At 40.5% G+C, this 17512-nt stretch overlaps 1 protein-coding gene across 1 annotated transcript in view; it reads right to left on the bottom strand.

Moving 5' to 3' along the window:
* Positions 1-17512, bottom strand: part of LOC122556142 (ufm1-specific protease 2-like) — a 48535-nt gene that overhangs the window by 11709 nt on the left and 19314 nt on the right. Inside the window, exons 5-7 of the mRNA XM_043702637.1 lie at positions 12686-12807; positions 1828-1910; positions 532-656 (exon numbers count right to left, since the gene is read on the bottom strand). Of these exons, the coding sequence (XP_043558572.1) occupies positions 532-656; positions 1828-1910; positions 12686-12807 (330 nt within the window). The remainder of the gene's footprint in view (positions 1-531; positions 657-1827; positions 1911-12685; positions 12808-17512) is intronic.

Here is a 17512-nt window from a genome sequence, read left to right on the forward strand (position 1 = left end):
CAGCACCGGCATCTTCTTCTCCAGACCAATTAGGGATGGGCCTTGCCAGTGATACTGACATCTGATTGAAAGAATTTTTAAAAAATTGAGTTGAATGAAAAAGCCCTGCGCAAATTTATTTAAATACAAAAATTAATTTATCTGCTCCTTTACTTACACAAATGCATCAGGTAGGCAGATTAATGAGGACTAGATCAAGTTGATTTTTCCACCTTCTTGGTTGTTGCCTGCCACAAACCCAGTTGAGCAGATCCGCCCTTAAGGACTCAACCTGCTCGGTCAATAGTAGTGCTATGATGCAACTCCTAGCAACAATATTGAAGTCCCCACCCAGAGTACACGATTTGCCCTTACAGTGCTTCATCTAATTGTGTGCGCCTTCATTTTCACTTTCAATTTTTAAAGAAATTAAAGAATAAGGAATTTGGATGAGATTGTTAAGACAAGGATTTATTGCCATTATGGTGGTGGCTTACAGTCACTGTTTGAATGTAATTTCGAGGCTTGCTAAATTCCTTTACCTACACATACCTTATCAATTATCCAGTTAAAGTCATTCAGTCTTGTGTACATTGTGTCTAAGACAAGGACTTTGCTCGTGTCTGAGTCTTCATTTATTGCCATCCCCAGCAAAATAAATGCTTTAGGTTCAGAAACTGCTCATGTAGTAACAGGAAATAAAAATAAAAGCATGAAGATTTTAAAAATCAATTAAATGCAATCACTTCATTATAAGGTTTAACATGTAATTGCAGTTTGGCAATAAATTTAATTTTTGAAACAAATATATTGCATTTTCTTCAACTGTTAAGTTTTTTAATATTAAGTTTAATAAGTGTGAGATTATTCATTTTTGTTGGAGGAATAGAAAGGCAACTTATTATAAATGGATAGAAAATTCAGAGTGCTTCAGTGCAGAGGGATCTTGGTATCCTTGTTTATGAATCACAGAAAACTAGTATGCAAGTACAGCAGGTAATGAGGAAGGCAAATTGAATTTTGGCATTTATTACTAAAGGATTAGAGGAAAAAAAATAAGGAAGTGCTATGGCAACAAGGCAGTAGTGAGACTGCACCTGGAGTATTGCGAACAATTTTGAATCCTTTAGTTAAGGAAGGATGTAGTTGTATAATAGATAGTTTAGAAGAAGTTCACTAGATGGATTCCAGACACGAGGGGCTTATCTTATGAAGAGAGATTGAACAGTTCAGGCCTACACACTCTAGATTTTAGAAGAAGGAGGGGAGATCTAATTGAAATATATAAGATGCTAAAGGGGGAAATTAACATTCTAGAACAAGAGGTTATGGTTTTAGGATAAGGGGTAGCAGATTTAAAACAGATGAAGAGAAAGTACTCCTCTCAGACGGTTGTGAATATGTGGAATTAATTAACCGAGGATGCGGTGGATGCTGGGGCATTGAGTAAATTGAGACTTTTAATTAGTAACGGGTAGAATAGTTACAAACAGTGGGCATGAAGGCCGAGTTCAAGCTGAGATGAGATCAGCCATGATTGTATTAAATGATAGAGCAGGCTTGAGGGGCTGAATTGCCTACTCCTGCTCCTAGTTCTTAAATTTGTAAGTTAACTGCTGCATTAAATATTTCTTCCTATTTTTGAGGTAACTTCCCTGTATAAAACTGTTTTAAATTAATTGCTTCTTGCAAGAGACATATTTATTTTTATATGGAGCCATTTTAAACATATTTACTTTGCATAATTAAGAGATCTCAGATTAGACAATTTATCAACTACATTTTCAAGCAGAACTTAAAAATGTTTAGAAGCTAAGCAAGAAAAAGATCATAAAATTGCAAACTTACAAACTGGACTCTTCCAAATCACAATCGGAGTTCCTTCTTCATTGAAATGAGGAGTAAGATCTATTTCTTTCTCAGCACTTATCCTGTAAAAATTAAAGAATTTAATTATCTTTGTTTATTTTGGGCAAGACAGCAGAAATTAGGAGAGATGAAGTGACAGATCTGAATCTAATGAAGACAAGCTTATTATGAAGGACGGAGCGAGACATCAGGATTTGGAAGTTAGGGATATTAATTGCATCAAGGATGACATAGAGGCACTGATCAACAGAGGAGAGGCTGAATACACCTCTGTTCCTACTGGCCCAATGTTCCTAGCTTCTTCAGTCAGCAAATCCAATCTCCTTTTTAACTGTTGGATTTCATGGATTCTGGAAAAACAAATCTGGCGATTTATGATTACATTTAATTTTATTTAAAAAAGCCATTCACTCACAGGATGTGAATGTGACTTGCTGGGCAGACATTTATTGCCTGTTCCTTGTTGTCCTTGAGACAGCGATGGTGATTTGCCTTCGTGAACTGCTGCAGTCCATTTGGTGTAGGCACATCCATAAAGCCTTGAGAGGGAGAGTTCCAAGGTTTTAACCTGATGATACTGAAGAAATGGCAATATGTCTTGAAGTTAGGATGATGAGTGGTTTCAAGGGGAACATGCAGATTATAGTGTTCCATTGTCTTTCAAGATAGTAGCAATCGTGGGTTTGAAAGGTGCAGTCCAAGGAGCCTTGGTGAATGTCTGTGATGAATCTTGTAGAAAGTACACACTGTTGCTGTTGACCATTAGTGGTCAAAGGACTGGATATTTGAGGAATTGATGCCCACAAGCAGGCTACTTTGTTTTTGTTGGTGTCAAGCTTCCTGAATGTTGCTAGAATCGCACTTATCCAGGAATGTGGGAAGCATTCAAACATATTTCTGACTTGTGTCTAGATCGTGGACAGACTATGGAGTCAGGAGGTGAGTTATCTATTATAGGATTCCTAGCCTGAGACCTGCTTCATAGAGACTGCACTTATGTGACAAGTTCAGTTTGGTTTCTGGTCAACAGCAACCCTCTCTATTTTAATAGTGGGGCATTCAGTTATGGTGATGCCGTTGAATGTCAAGAGATGATTATTAGATTGTCTCTTGTTGGAGATGGTCACTATCTGGCACCTTTTTGAGGCCAAGCACAATGTAACAAGTATAAGGCTTCAGTATTTTTTTTCTTAATATTGAACCATCTAACTTCTGCCTGCCCAAGATAATAGCCTCATTATAATAGAATTACATGTTCATTGGCCCAATATGCTAGTACTCTACAATCGTTCTAAGTTTTTAATTAAACTTAGAATCAAAAAATAAGTTTAGTAAGCAGTTCACAAAAGTCACTAAAGTATTAGGAGGCTGTTAGGAGCATTCAGATTGATCCATGTTTGGATTTGGTCCAGACTCTAAATCATTTGAAACTAGTCTGTCCTTTAAGATAATGTAGGACCTTAAAACAGTTTGCTTAAATAATGTCAACATTCACCACAAGGTAGAGTTCATCATCTCCTTTTCCCAATAATGCATCCAAAATTTTTTTGTTTGCCATCAAATTAGATTTGTTTTCATTGCAATAAAAATAGACAAATTGTTAAATTAAACCCCCACTCATGGTGAAATAACTTAAACCAGTAAGGAAAGTACAATCAAGCCTTCTCCCTTATTCCTGTTTCTTAGCCATTCACCAGTCATAGCATGCTTAGAAGATTAGCTAACTAATAGAAGACAGAAAGTTGGGATAAGGAAATGGGGATGGGGATGGGGTTGGAGCTAAATTTTCAGGATGTCAACCTGTAACTAGCGGGATTAGTAGGGAAAGTGAGGGAGCGGTACTGGGCTACAAGGATAAGTGAGTGGGCAAAACTTGGCAGGTGGAATATATTATAGGGAAATGTGAGGTTAAGTACTTTGGCAAGATGAACAGAGGGGCTGAATATTATATAAATGAAGAATGATTGCAGAAACCTACAATACAGAGGAATTAGGAATGAATCATCCATGAATCACAAAAAAGCTAGCATCCAAATTTAGCAGGTAAGAGGGAAAGCAAATGTTGGCCTTTATTTCAAATGGAATCGAGTATAAAAGTAGGAAAGTCTTACGAAGATTTTACAAAGCACTAGTCAGATCATAGATCACAGCTGGAATACTGTGAACAGTTTTGGGCTCCTCATTTAGGAAAGATATACTGGCATTGGAAGTCTAGAAAAGGATCATTTGGTTAATACCAGGTATAGAGGGATTGTCTTATGGGGACAGGTTGAATAGATTGGACATGTACTCTTTGGAATATAGAAGAATGTGAAATATACAAGATTCTTAGTTAACTTGACAGGATAGATGTGGAATGGTGGTTCCTTTTGTGGAAGATAGGATCAGAGGACATGTCAGAAGAAGGGGTTTTGGATGGAAATGAGGATGGAATGTCTTCAATCACAGGGTTATGAATCTGTGGAAGTCTTTACTGCAGAGAGCTGTATGCTGGGAATTGAGTACATTCAAGGTTGAGTTAGATAAATTTTAAGTTATGAAGGAAATCAAGAGTTATGCAGAAAAAGCAGAAAAGTGGAGTTGTGTTATCAGATTAATCATGATCTAATTGAATATGGAAAAGACTCGATGGGCTGAATGGCCTATTTCTGCTATATCTTATGGTCATGCAAGTAGATAGGTTGGTAAAGAAGGCGTATGACATGCTTGCCTTTATTGGTTGGAAAATTGAGTACATGAGTCAGGACGTCATGTTGCAGCTTTGTAAGATTTTGGTTAGGCCGCACTTAGAGTATTGCGTTCAATTCTAGTCAGCGCATTACAGGAAGGATGTAGAAGCTTTGGAAGAGGGTGCAGAAGAGGTTTGCCAGAATGCTGCCTGGATTAGAGGGCACGAACTATAAGAGGAGTTTAAAAAAACTCAGGCTGTTTTCTGGAGTCGTGGAGGCTGAGAGAAGACTTGATAGGAGTCTATAAAATTATGAGATGCATAAATAGGGCTGATGATCAGAATCTTTTTCCCAGAGTTAAAATGTCTAAAACTAAGGGACATGCATTTAAGATGAGAAGGGAAAAATTCAAAGGAGATGTGAGGGGCAAGTGTTTTACAAGAGAGTGGTAGGAGTCTAGAAACACTCCCAGGGGTGGTGGCGGAGGCAAATCTGATAAGAGTGTTTTTTAAAATAAATATTTTTATTAGAAACTTTTTCAAACCTTTTACAGAACATCTATGTACAAAAAAGAATAATACCGCAATACAGAAAGATAGAGGCAGTACAACAATGTCATATCACGATAGTATTGATAATGAACTACCTACTATTCTACCAGAACAAACGTATCTACTTAAACTAAACTACAAACAAATCAAATAAAAATGAGATTAAACTGAATTCAAATTAAATTAATTATATCACACTACTTTATTTCATTCACCACACCTCCACTGAGGCTCCCATCCCTGGGAGCACCAGTCATTGTACCTGTATTCTTGTTTCCCATCCTCCCCTTCCAGGGCCCCACGGGCACCTAGACTGATTCCCACAGCTATACCCACAGCCCTAATTAATATTGCTGATAAGTCTGTGTCAATATAATTTAGAAAGGGCAGTCACATCTTGTAAACCTGCTCCATTTTGTGAGGTAGTCTTGGGGGAGATTCTCCAACACCAGCCAACCTCATACCATAAGACCTGGGAGTTTTTCCAACATCCAATTCATTAAAATGTTCTTCCTCGCACAGTGGGTAAGAATGTTACACAATCTCTTCCTGTGTTCCCCCAGAGAGGGTAAATTTGGCAACCCTAGAAGAAGAAATACTGGATCCATTTTAACTTCAATCCCCAGGATGTCCTTCAGCTCCCTTACTATAGCACTCCAGTATCTCTGGATCTTACAACATGACCAATAGCAGTGTGTGAGAGTGCCTATACCAATTTTACATTTGGGACACCCTGATGACGCTCTTCTCTTGAACTTAGCTAACCTTGCTGGCGCCATATGAACCCTGTGTAAAATCTTCAATTGCATGGCCTGCACTTTGTTACATACTGAAATCTTCCTTACATTTTCCCATATATCCTCCCATACTTCCAATGAGATACTCTCCTAGCTCTCGATTCCATATCCTACAGAGTCCCTCCACGTCTGCTAAGACACGTCCCTTCTATAAATGATACAAAGTACTAACCGAAAAAGCACCCGTACAGCAGAGCACTCTTTTCTTCACATCTGACTTGTAAAACTAAGCTAGGAGCGTGGTCTTCCTCTGCATATAATCCCTTATCTGAAAGTACTCGAAAAGGTTCCTATTAGACAACCCATATTTCTGACTTAGCTGGCTAAATGACATCAAGGATCGACGTTTCGGGCATGAGCCCGTCTGGATGCCTTCCTTGAAAAAGCTCTCTTCCTCCATCTACAAGGATTTCAGTGAGTCCCAAGAAGGGCTCATGCCCAAAACGTCGATTCTCCTGCTCCTTGGATGCTGCCTGACCTGCTGCGCTTTTCCGGCAACACATTTTCAGCTCTGATCTCCAGCATATGCAGTCCTCACTTTCTCCCCTAAATAACATCAAGACCTCCCTCTGGACTAAATCTCCCAGACGAGATTCGCTTATTCTCCCATAACTTAAAGTTGGAGTCCATTGCCCAGGTTTAAATCCTTGGGTTCCCATCAATGGGGTAAATGGCAAGGTCCTAAGCCAATTACCCTTGTCGTGCCTCATTATCGTCCAGTCTTTCACCATATTTAAAATGATTGGACTCTTACACTGCTCGGTCATGGATTTCATCTTATCCATAAATAATAGAACATCTCGACTATGAGGCTTCAATGTCAAGCCAAATCGACTCTAAATCCCCCTGTACCCAGTCACCAACATATGCTAACAGGGTGCTTATTTGATATCTCTTCAAGTCCGGAAAATCCACCCCTCCCTCACCCTGCGAGAATTGCAATTTGGTAAATTTAAGTAGGGGGACCTGCAACACCAAATAAAAGAACCTAGCCAACCATTGATCTCTGTAAATACCTCGTCTGGGTAGCCACAACGGGAGCATTCTCATGGGGTACAACAGGTGAGGAAGAACATTCATTTTAATCAGGGCTATTCGGCCTTACCATGATAATGGTAATCCCTCCCACCGCTGGAAATCCTGTTTTATCCTCTCCAATTATACATAGTTAGCTTTATACAGCTGGTGGAAGGCAGGGGTAATAAAAATTCTCAAATACAAAACATTCCATCCTTCAGTTCAGGCACCTCCACTAATCCCCCCACTAGCATGGCTTCCAATGTTGTAAAGTTGATCCTGTAGCCCAAAACACTGCCAAATGCATTAGTTGTTTGAATCAATCGAGGAACAGACTCCTCCAGGTTGGCCAAGAACAAAAGGACATCATCAGCATATAGGGTGATCTTATGCTCCCCCATTCCCACCCCTGGCACCACAATTTCAGGATCCCTCCTGATAGCCTCAGCTAACGGCTCAATTGCCAAGATTAATAGCAGCGGTGAAAGGGGACACCTCTGTTGACTACCTCTCCTAATATTAAAGTGCCGTTTGTGATGACTGTCACCTTAGGATCATTATACAATACTGCCACCCATCTAGCAAAAGTTCCCCCCAGACCAAAGCGCCCATTCTATCCGGTCAAAAGCCTTTTCTGCGTCTAGGGAGACCACCGAACCTCGGATCAATCTTTGCTGGCATACCTGCACGATGTTCAGTACCCTCCTGATATTGTTAGAGGGGCTAAGGCCCTTGAAAAAAACCCGGCTTATCTTCTTTTATAATATGGGGCAGGACCTTTTTCAACCTCAAGGCTAGCATCTTGGATAGAATTTTAAAATTTATGTTCAACAGTGAAATTGGTCTATATGAAGCACATTGTTCAGGGTCTTTTCCCTTCTTTAAAATGAGGGAGATATTAGCCTCCCTAAGAAAGGGTAGCAGACACTCCTGTGCACATCTCCAGAAGTGGCTCCACCAACACATTTATGAATTTCTTATAGAAATCACATGGGAATCCATCTGGCCCTGGTGTTTTGCCACCCTGAAGATGCCTTATTGCTTCCTGCACTTCCTGTACCATCATAGGCGCATTCAACAGGGAAACCTGTTCCACGTTGATACTGGGGAGGTCCAGGTTCTCAAAAATGGACTGCATTCTTGCTGCACCGTGTTCATTTCCCTCCAATCAATATAACCCTGCAAAGTATTCTCTAAATCTAACATTGATCTTCTTCAACTCAAGGGCAACCATGCCAGCCTTCTCTCTAAAAGACATAATAGGTTGGGAAGAATTTTTCTTTTTCGCCAGATATGCCATATCTACCTGGCTTATCTCCGAATTCAAGCAGCCTTTGCTTAGCAAAGGAGACCTCTTTTTCTTGCCACCTATGTGTGCAATGAGTCGAGAGCAGCCCACAGGGCTGTGACCCATTGCAGCTTAACCAAAGAAGGCCTTTTATAATACACTTCCTCAGCTATCTGCAGCCGGGCCTCCAGCATCCATTGTTGCTCCTCTCTCTGCCTCCTTCTAGTTGTTGAATAAAAAATAATCATGCCTCGTAAATATGCCTTAGTGGCTTTCCAAGGTAATGGCGGATTACTGGCCGTACCTGAGTTGATATCCCAGAAAGCCCTGAACTCTCTTGTGATGTACTCAATGAATTTGCTATCCCTTAACAGGAATGGATCCATGTTCCAATGCGTGCATCCATTCCACTACCCTCGATTTTAACATCTAAATACACTGGTGCACGGTCCGAGGCAGCTGTATTCCCAATTTTGCACACCAGTGTTCTGTCCAAACAGTTCAATGGCATAAAAAAAAGTCAATTCGCGTAAGGCACTTGTGTGGGTTGAAATATAAAGTCTCTTCCCATTAGAGTGGAGGTGCCTTCATACAGCTACCAATCCCAACTCCTCACACATGTCCACCAACTGCTTAGATTGCACGGGCATACCGTTTCCTTGGGTCAGTGATGTCATTTCCGGTGGTTACATCATTTCCAATGCTGATGTCATTTCCTGTTCTTTTTCTCAGGGGGTGATAAATGGGATCCAAGTCAATGTGTTTGTTGATAGAGTTCTGGTTGGAATGCCATGCTTCGAGGAATCTCAAACACATAAATAGAAAGCAGGCTACACCACCTGTGCTTCATTCGGAGGCTCACTGAAGATGTTATCTAGTATGGTGATGAAACATCTGAAAACGAACCTTCCAGCTCAGCGAGCAAACCTACATCCATGTATTAGAGCTTTAAGAATGATAAACCATCCATTTTCGTCCTTAATTCACTCAGTTACCTGGAAAGGGAGGTTCTTTCTTACCCATATAGCCACTCCTCTACTCTTGGAGCTATAGGAGGAGATGAATACCCTGTCATAACCCTTTTGCTGCAGTTTCAGATGTTCCTTATCAGTTAAATGCATCTCTTGTAGCAGGGCAATTTCCAACCTTTCCTTCCTAAGGCTTGACAGCACCTTCTTTCTCTTAATGAGGGAATGGCTCCCTTTTACAGTCCAGGTGCACCACCTGAACAAATCACTAGCCATGGTCATCCAGGGCAGCCCTTGGTTTCCCAAGAGGAGGAAGCTTATCTAAGGTGCGGTGAGCGACAAAGACATTAACTCTATAAAGTTCAAAAACTACTCCTATAAAAACTACAAGGGCAGCACGGTGGCTCAATGGTTAGCACTGCTGCCTCACAGTGCCAGGGTCCAGGGTTCAAGTCCCACCTTGGACGACTGTGTGGAGTTTGCACATTCTCCCCGTGTCTGTGTGGGTTTACTCCAGGTGCTCCGGTCTCCACCCACAGTCCAAAGATGTGCAGGTCAGGTGAATTGACCATAGTGTTAGATGTGTTAGTCAGGAGTAAGTGTAGGATAGGGGAATGGGTCTGGGTGGGTTACTCTTCGGAGGGTCGGTGTGGACTTGTTGGGCCGAAGGGCTTGTTTCCATACTCTAGGTAATCTAATCTCATCTAAAAAAAAAACTAACCGCTGCATTTAAATTAAGCAAACACTCAAATAACCCCAATTCATGAGAGATCTCTCCCCTTGCCCATAGGGGGCACTCCTCCTAATCCTAGCTATCATTCCAACTCCCTCTAGCTGAGGCCGTGCCCTAGCCCCAGGCTAGAGGGAGTTGGAATGATAGCTAGGATTGGGAGGAGTGCCTCCTATGGGTAAGGGGGGAGATCCCTAGCGAATTGGGGGCTATTTGGGTGTTTGCTTAATTTAAATGTAGTGGTTGGTTTTGGTTTTAGATTTAGACAGTATGAAAACAGGCCCTTCGGCCCAACAAGACCACACCCACCCTCTGAAGAGTAACACCCAGGCAATTCACAGATGAGGAAACCCTGTTATTTACATTCTGAGAGTTAATAATAGATGCCCGTTCCCCCCCACACATCTTAACCACAGGTATAGTCAACCCCAGTCCAAAAAACAAAAGGACAGCAGTAAGAAAAAAGGCCCCAGATAATACCCACCTGACTGATTTATGAAATAATTCTGGTTTTACATTACTTACTAACTGTACCTCTTATGCTCGCATCCAAAACATTTATGTAAATGACAAAAGGTAGAGGACCCAGCACTGATTCTTGTGGCACTCCACTGGTCACAGGCCTCCAGTCTGAAAAACAACCCTCCACCACCACCCTCTGTCTTCTACGTTTGAGCCAGTTCTGTATCCAAATGCTAGTTCTCCTTGTATTCTGTGAGATCTAACCTTGCTAATCAGTCTCCCATGGGGAACCTTGTCGAACTCCTTACTTAAGTCCATATAGATTACATCTACTGCTCTGCCCTCATCAATCCTCTTTGTTACTTCATCAAAAAACTCAATCAAGTTTGTGAGACATGATTTCCCCCGCACAAAGCCATGTTGACTATTCCTAATCAGTCCTTGCCTTTCCAAATAAATGTACATCCTGTCCCTCAGGATTCCCTCCAACAGCTTGCCCACCACCGAGGTCCGGCTCACCGGTCTATAGTTCCCTGGCTTTTCCTTACCACCCTTCTTAAACAGTGGCATCACGTTAGCCAAGCTCCAGTCTTCCGGCACCTCACCTGTGACTATCGATGATACAAATATCTCAGCAAGAGGCCCAGCAATCACTTCTCTAGCTTCCCACAGAGTTCTCGGGTACACCTGATCAGGTCCTGGGGATTTATCCACCTTGTGTGTTTCAAGACATCCAGCACTTCCTCCTCTGTAATCTGGACATTTTGCAAGATGTCACCATCTATTTCCCTACAGTCTATATCTTCCATATCCTTTTCCACAGTAAATACGATGCAAAATACTCGTTTAGTATCTCCCCCATTTTCTGCAGTTCCACACAAAGGCTGTCTTGCTGATCTTTGAGGGGCCCTATTCTCTCCCTAGTTACCCTCTTGTCCTTAATATATTTGTAAAACCCCTTTGGATTCTCCTTAATTCTATTTGCCAAAGCTATCTCATGTCCCCTTTTTGCCCTCCTGGTTTCCCTCTTAAGTATACTCCTACTTCCTTTATCCTCTCTAAGACTTCACTATCACAATTCTGTACAATTAGAAATCTTGAATTCGGTTGCAAGGATACCAAAGTTTGGACATTGAACTGGTATTTTTAGACAATTCCCTTAACTGTGCACAATAACCTGCAGCTGTTTCTAACCATTTGCATTCTGGTTTACGTTGAAAGACAGATCAGAGCATAATTTAGGGTCATCATATTTTGGTGCATGGGAGCACAGGAACAGGAGTGGGCCATTCAGCTTCTTGAGACTGTCTTCCATTCAGTGAAATCAAAGCTGGTCTACATAACACTCTATACTTCCATATGGCCCATATCCCTTAATAACTTTGCTTAACAAAAAAAATTATGTATCTCAGATTTAAATTTAATCACTGATTTAACATCAACTAACAGTTATGGAAGAGAGTACTAGAAAACCTCTAGAGTCATAGAATCTCTACAGTGAGGAAAGAATTTGGCTCATTGAGTCCCCAACTTGACTACGAATTTTCACTTTATGTAATGATAAAATTTCTTCTGATTAATTTTAATGCCTCTTGCAAGTTTCTTTTCATAATCCCGTTTTTGTAGCTCTTATAAACTGTTTTGTGGCCCTTTGCTGGTCATTTTATCTTTCCCATTCAGCAGAATTGTTGCTGTTTTTGCATTTTTGTCGACTGTTTATTTTAGTTTTATGCTGTTCCTTTTGCTGTCTTCAGTTGTCCGAGGCTGTTTCTTTTTTCTGTGAAGTGGAGTTTTTCTCTCTCAGGACTATGAAATGGTTCTGTATTGTGGTTAAATGTTTCATCAAATGTCCTCCACTGTTTTTCATCTTTTTTTTTACCCATTTTACTCATAGACCTCCCCTGCTTACTGTGGATAGTCTGTCTCATTGCTTTAAAGTAGCCTCACCAAAATCTAAAATCAAGTAACCGATTTGTGCTGTTCACTTTCAAATGCTGCTGTGAACTCGATCATGTGATGATCACTAGTTGATAAATATTTATGCAAAATTAGGTTACTAATTAAAGCTGACTCATTACTTATCACTTAATCCAATATTGCTTGTCCCTTTTTTGCATCCTGGAACTTTGATGTAGGGAACTAACCTGGGCACACGCCAACAAACTCACTACTTTTCTGACAGGGATTTGTCTGCCTCTCCCAATCTACTGTAAAGTAAAAATTCCTCATTAATATGTCTCTATATTTATTACACACTTGCATAATGTCTGCAATGATGCAATCTAGTACTTCAGAACTGCTACCAGGAAGTCTAAACACAACACCTATTACAGTTTTAGATCCTATTTTTCTTACCGGATATCTGTGGTTTTACATGAAATATTAAAATATTTTAATATTGCTAGCATCTCATCAGATTTAAGCCATGCATTTTCATTCACAACTCTCGTGTAATCTTCGTCAATTTTTATTAAGATCTGAAAATGCAAAAGAAAAGCAGTTTTAAAAGTAGCAATCCTGGTAATTGCATCATAAAAATGAGCAGAAATCATCATGCGTTCATGGTTTGAACTTTATTAATTTCTCAGGGAAGTACTTAGAACTAGACTTAAAGATACAAGTGAAAGCATTGATTTGATCTTTTCAATTTGTAGACTGTGAGTCAATTTTAATTGAACCTGGTGGGCCTGAAATATTATCTTGACATTTGAATGGACCATATTGAAGAAAACAGTGGGCATACAGAATTTTCCTTACTTCACTCAAAAGTTGATGCAGTTTTTGCCAATTGCTTAGTGTGGGGTTCTGCACCTAATCTGCACAGAGTCACTGCTACCATTGTACTCCTCAGTGCTTCTAGGTATTCCTAGTAACCATCTGAAATCAGCAATGGTTTAAATTAAATATGCAAAAGAAGTCATACAACTGTTTTATGATCCTTCCACAAAATTCATGAGAAACTAGTTGAGGTGTGTAAAGGCATGTTTCTGTTGGTCTGAAGTGGTTCTACTTGAAGCCACTACAGAAATGATAAGGAATAAAGATTAAAACATAAACCTTCCCACCTGCCTCCATTCCCCTTACCACCACCCAATCCCCCTCACTACCCTTGTCCCATCCCATGCCAACCCATGCTATCCTAGACCTGCACCCACTTCTATGTTCCCTAACAGTCTGCATGCCAACCTATGCCTATATACCCATCCCCATATCTAACTCTATTCTCCATTTCCACCTGATACCTGGTACTCAGCCCCATAATCTTCATACCCTCTTTGCCACCTAATATCCTATACCCAAACATAATGTTCCTACACAAACCTCCATCCCAAACCCTTGACTCTTTACTATCTATATATCAACTTAATTGTAACTCATACCAACCCATGTCTCTTATCTGGTGTCCTTTGTCCTTTCACCTATCATGCCAACTCACCTAGTATTCATGATGGGTAGACCTCAGGACCCATGCACCGATAAGGAAAAAACAAGTTTCTATTATATAAATTTATTGCAGCTTTTAATATACTGAGAAATAAAATCTAATTCATAAAACACATTTACTACCTTTAAATAATATTTCATTCAAGTGCAACAAACATTAATAGTCCTATGTTAAAGTGTCCAATTTTGGGAATCCTCAGAATAATGTTAACATACAGATTGAAATAGAAACTAATCTTTTTATTAAAATCATCTAATTTTTACATTTTAATTCTGAATAAACTGAAATTTTAAATGCCTTTATAGTCTCAAAAATCTATGAAAGACCCATTCATTGCCAGCTTGGACAACTTGATTGTTCCACAATGTTTCTGCACTTCTTATTCACAAGTATGTCTATTTTCAAAAATCCCAAAAAGGTCCTGACTTCTCCCAAAAGGGCACTTTACCTGTGCTAAAGCCTGAGCTCTCCTGAAAGGTGCCCTATCTCTACCACACAGAACCTTACTTGCCTCAAATATGAGCCCTTGTACTAGATCCAAAGGGGGAACTCTCTATTGCCAAGAGTATCCTGACTATCCAGTTAAAAACATGAGCTTCAGGCCAGTGTGTAACATGGTATAATGTACACACTTCTGCTTTCAGACACTAAAATCATGGGTTCTCAGCCTAAAACTATGTCTCACTAAAATCATAGCCAGCTAATGATTTAAATGGCAAGCTGTCTCCGTAAGCCATGCAAGCATGAATTCTGAGCCAGTTCTACATTTGTACCCACAAAAATGGGAAAATCCCATGTTCAGGGGCATGACTTAGATTTCTAAGGATTTGTTCCTGTTTTTCCAAGTCACAATACCTCTCTGACAAACTGAAAATCTTGGCCAATCCTTTATTTTTTACTCATATGAGAAGTTTTCTGGAACAAATGGCTTAAAAGCAGTTGGACTAGGCAAAAGTGAGGACTGCAGACGCTGGAAACCAGAGTCTTGATTAGTGTGGTGCTGGAAAAGCACAGCAGGTCAGGCAGCATCCGAGGAGCAGGAAAATTGACGTTTCGGGAAAAAGCCGTGCTCGAAACGTCGATTTTCCTGCTCCTCGGATGCTGCCTGACCTACTGTGCTTTTCTAGCACCACTCTAATCTAGACTTAAGAGCAGTTGGAGGCTCGTCTGCCTTTCTGCTATTCAATAAGATCATGGCTGATCTAGTTGTGGTCTTAACTCTCCATAAAGCTTGTTTTCCTTGTTTAATAAGAAAATATTGAGTTAAGACAAGAACGAATGAATTAATTTAGGGAAGAGAATTGCACAGGATAAAGACTCTGTAAGTGAAAACAGATTCTCTTGAACACATAAAGGACTCCTGATCCCTAAAAGGTGTTTTGTATCATATGCAAAGGGATATTTAATCTCTCCAAAGGTATATTGTGGCTCGCCTTAGGAATCCACAAAGTTCAGACCTATTCTTAGCAGTTCCAGTGTGATCAGTTTAGGTTCATTACTTAAGCAATTCCAAGATCATGTTGCAGTGCCACGAAGATGTAGAGAAGTGGAGAAAAACAAGATATGCCAGCAAGCCCAAGATCAGCAGCAATCCCCAACATCTACTGAACAGCCTCTACATAAAAAATACACAGCTGAAGGGCGGCTCAGGATGTGCAGTGTTTACAGGAGGTCCAGAATCTATCAGTCTCAATACCATTTCTGCCAGGTGAGCACAGTGCAGTTTCACTATAGGCTTAGGGTGTCCAGGACACAGTTATAGAACTATACCAAATATGCTGGAGACATGAAGGAGTGGTGGCAATCTTGAATGGATGGTCATTAAAGGTGATGCATACTAAACTTTTACTTAACTTGCTGCTTCCAATGATCCACTGGGGATCTGTGTGAGACTTCACTATCCTTGTCCCACAGATGTGTCAAGGATGTTAGGGATGCAGTTTTTCCCAATTTACATTGTTTCATCTCATTTCACTGTGATGAGATCAGTGCTGTCACCCAGGACGTGGACTTTGGCAACATAGCTGCCATTTCCCAGGTACAGGGTATGATTGATATACACACATCAGTTTGAGATTACCATATCATAACACAGCTGACTTCATGAATAGGAAAGCATTCTGTGCCATTGACGGGCAAGTGATCTGTGATCATCAGTATCACATCTGGACAGTCTGTGCCAAGTACCTGGGAGCTACTGTGATGCCTATATCCTTAAGAACTGTTATTTTCTTACTTCATTTCAAGGTCATGATACATTGCGAGGTTGGTTACTAGGAGACAAGGTTTCCTTTTGCAACCATGGCTGGAAACTCTATTATACAATCTCCTGACTGAGACATAGCATAGTTATAATTCAGCCATGCTCCTAATAGGGTCATTGTGCAGAAGATAGGCCTGTTGGGGATGAAGTTTCATTGCTTGGATGTGTCAATGGGGTGGTTTGCAGGCAAAATGAACTGCATAATCTGATCAAGCTGTGCTGTGCATAACTGAAGGAAGCAAAGAGAGGATGTGATGGACTCTGACAGCTGGAGGAGTAACAGCTGGGGGGTTCTAGTAGTTGTGAACTAGGTGCAATGTTCACGCATTGAATGAAAGTTTGGTGGTGCCTGAAAGACAAGCACTAACTGTCTGTTCCCACAAGTAAGTATGGGCTTTTGTTTGTTTTTATTTGCATTTATATCGTTGAATGAAGACAAACATTTTTACTATCGAAAGTATTTCTAGTACGTGATGTTCCAATAGTGTACAATAAGAAAATATTAGGCTACACTGTGTATTGGGGAAAGAGTAGTTTTCCTTTAGACAAGGTTCTGAGATGTGATGATGCTAAGGACAGATCATGTATGGTTCCTAAGCAGCAATATACTTATAATTATGCACTTGCATTTGCAATGAATGTCAACCATTCCCCCTCTCTTCAAAAGATACTCTTTTTGATTCTTGTCATAATATAAACAGTTTGAAGGGCAACTCCAGACTGCTATCACTTGATTTGATGTACAGCTGCGTTTTTAAAATAGCCCTGAAAATCTGAAAATCCCAACAGCAATGAGAGGGGAGATAGTACGAGTGGAGCACCATAGAGGCATGGTGCATAGACTATTGGAGAATGGCCTGGAGGGTAACGTACACAGCAGGAGGAGGTTATAATGGTGCATGGATATCCAGGATGCCTGTGTTTTATATCACTTTGAAATCTATGTTCCACACATACATGAATTGCGATACAGTTACCTGAAGGACTGCACCTAAATCTTTGACTGAATGTCAGCACCAAGCTTTAATCTTTGTTCACCCAGTGCAGAGGAACACAGGCAAACCAGAGGAACTCCTCATGGGTCTACTTTTGGGCCTGGTCCAGGTGACCATCAATGGATTCATACAGCAGGCCATTAACAAAGGCATTAGACCAGACACACCCAGGTGGTCATGGAGAGGGAATGTGCGGTGTCCAATGACACAACTGAGGCCATCCATGACCAGTGGCTATTGCAAGGGCTGCAGTACACCATCTCCCCTCAAAACAAAGTTGTAGATTTTCTTTGACAACTTGATGTTCATTACAGTGTCCCTTTAGGAGACTGTCTTTTAGTCATTTCATTAATTTGATTTAGTGTTTATTCAACCCTGATGATTATGTTTTGTGATGCAGAGGTAGTGTCCCTACTTCTGGGCCAGAAGTTTTGGGTTAAAATAAACATGTATAAAGGGATGACTGAGACACTGGATAT

Source organism: Chiloscyllium plagiosum, chromosome 2 (assembly GCF_004010195.1).
Source record: "Chiloscyllium plagiosum isolate BGI_BamShark_2017 chromosome 2, ASM401019v2, whole genome shotgun sequence".
In the NCBI taxonomy this organism is placed as follows: Eukaryota; Metazoa; Chordata; class Chondrichthyes; order Orectolobiformes; family Hemiscylliidae; genus Chiloscyllium; species Chiloscyllium plagiosum.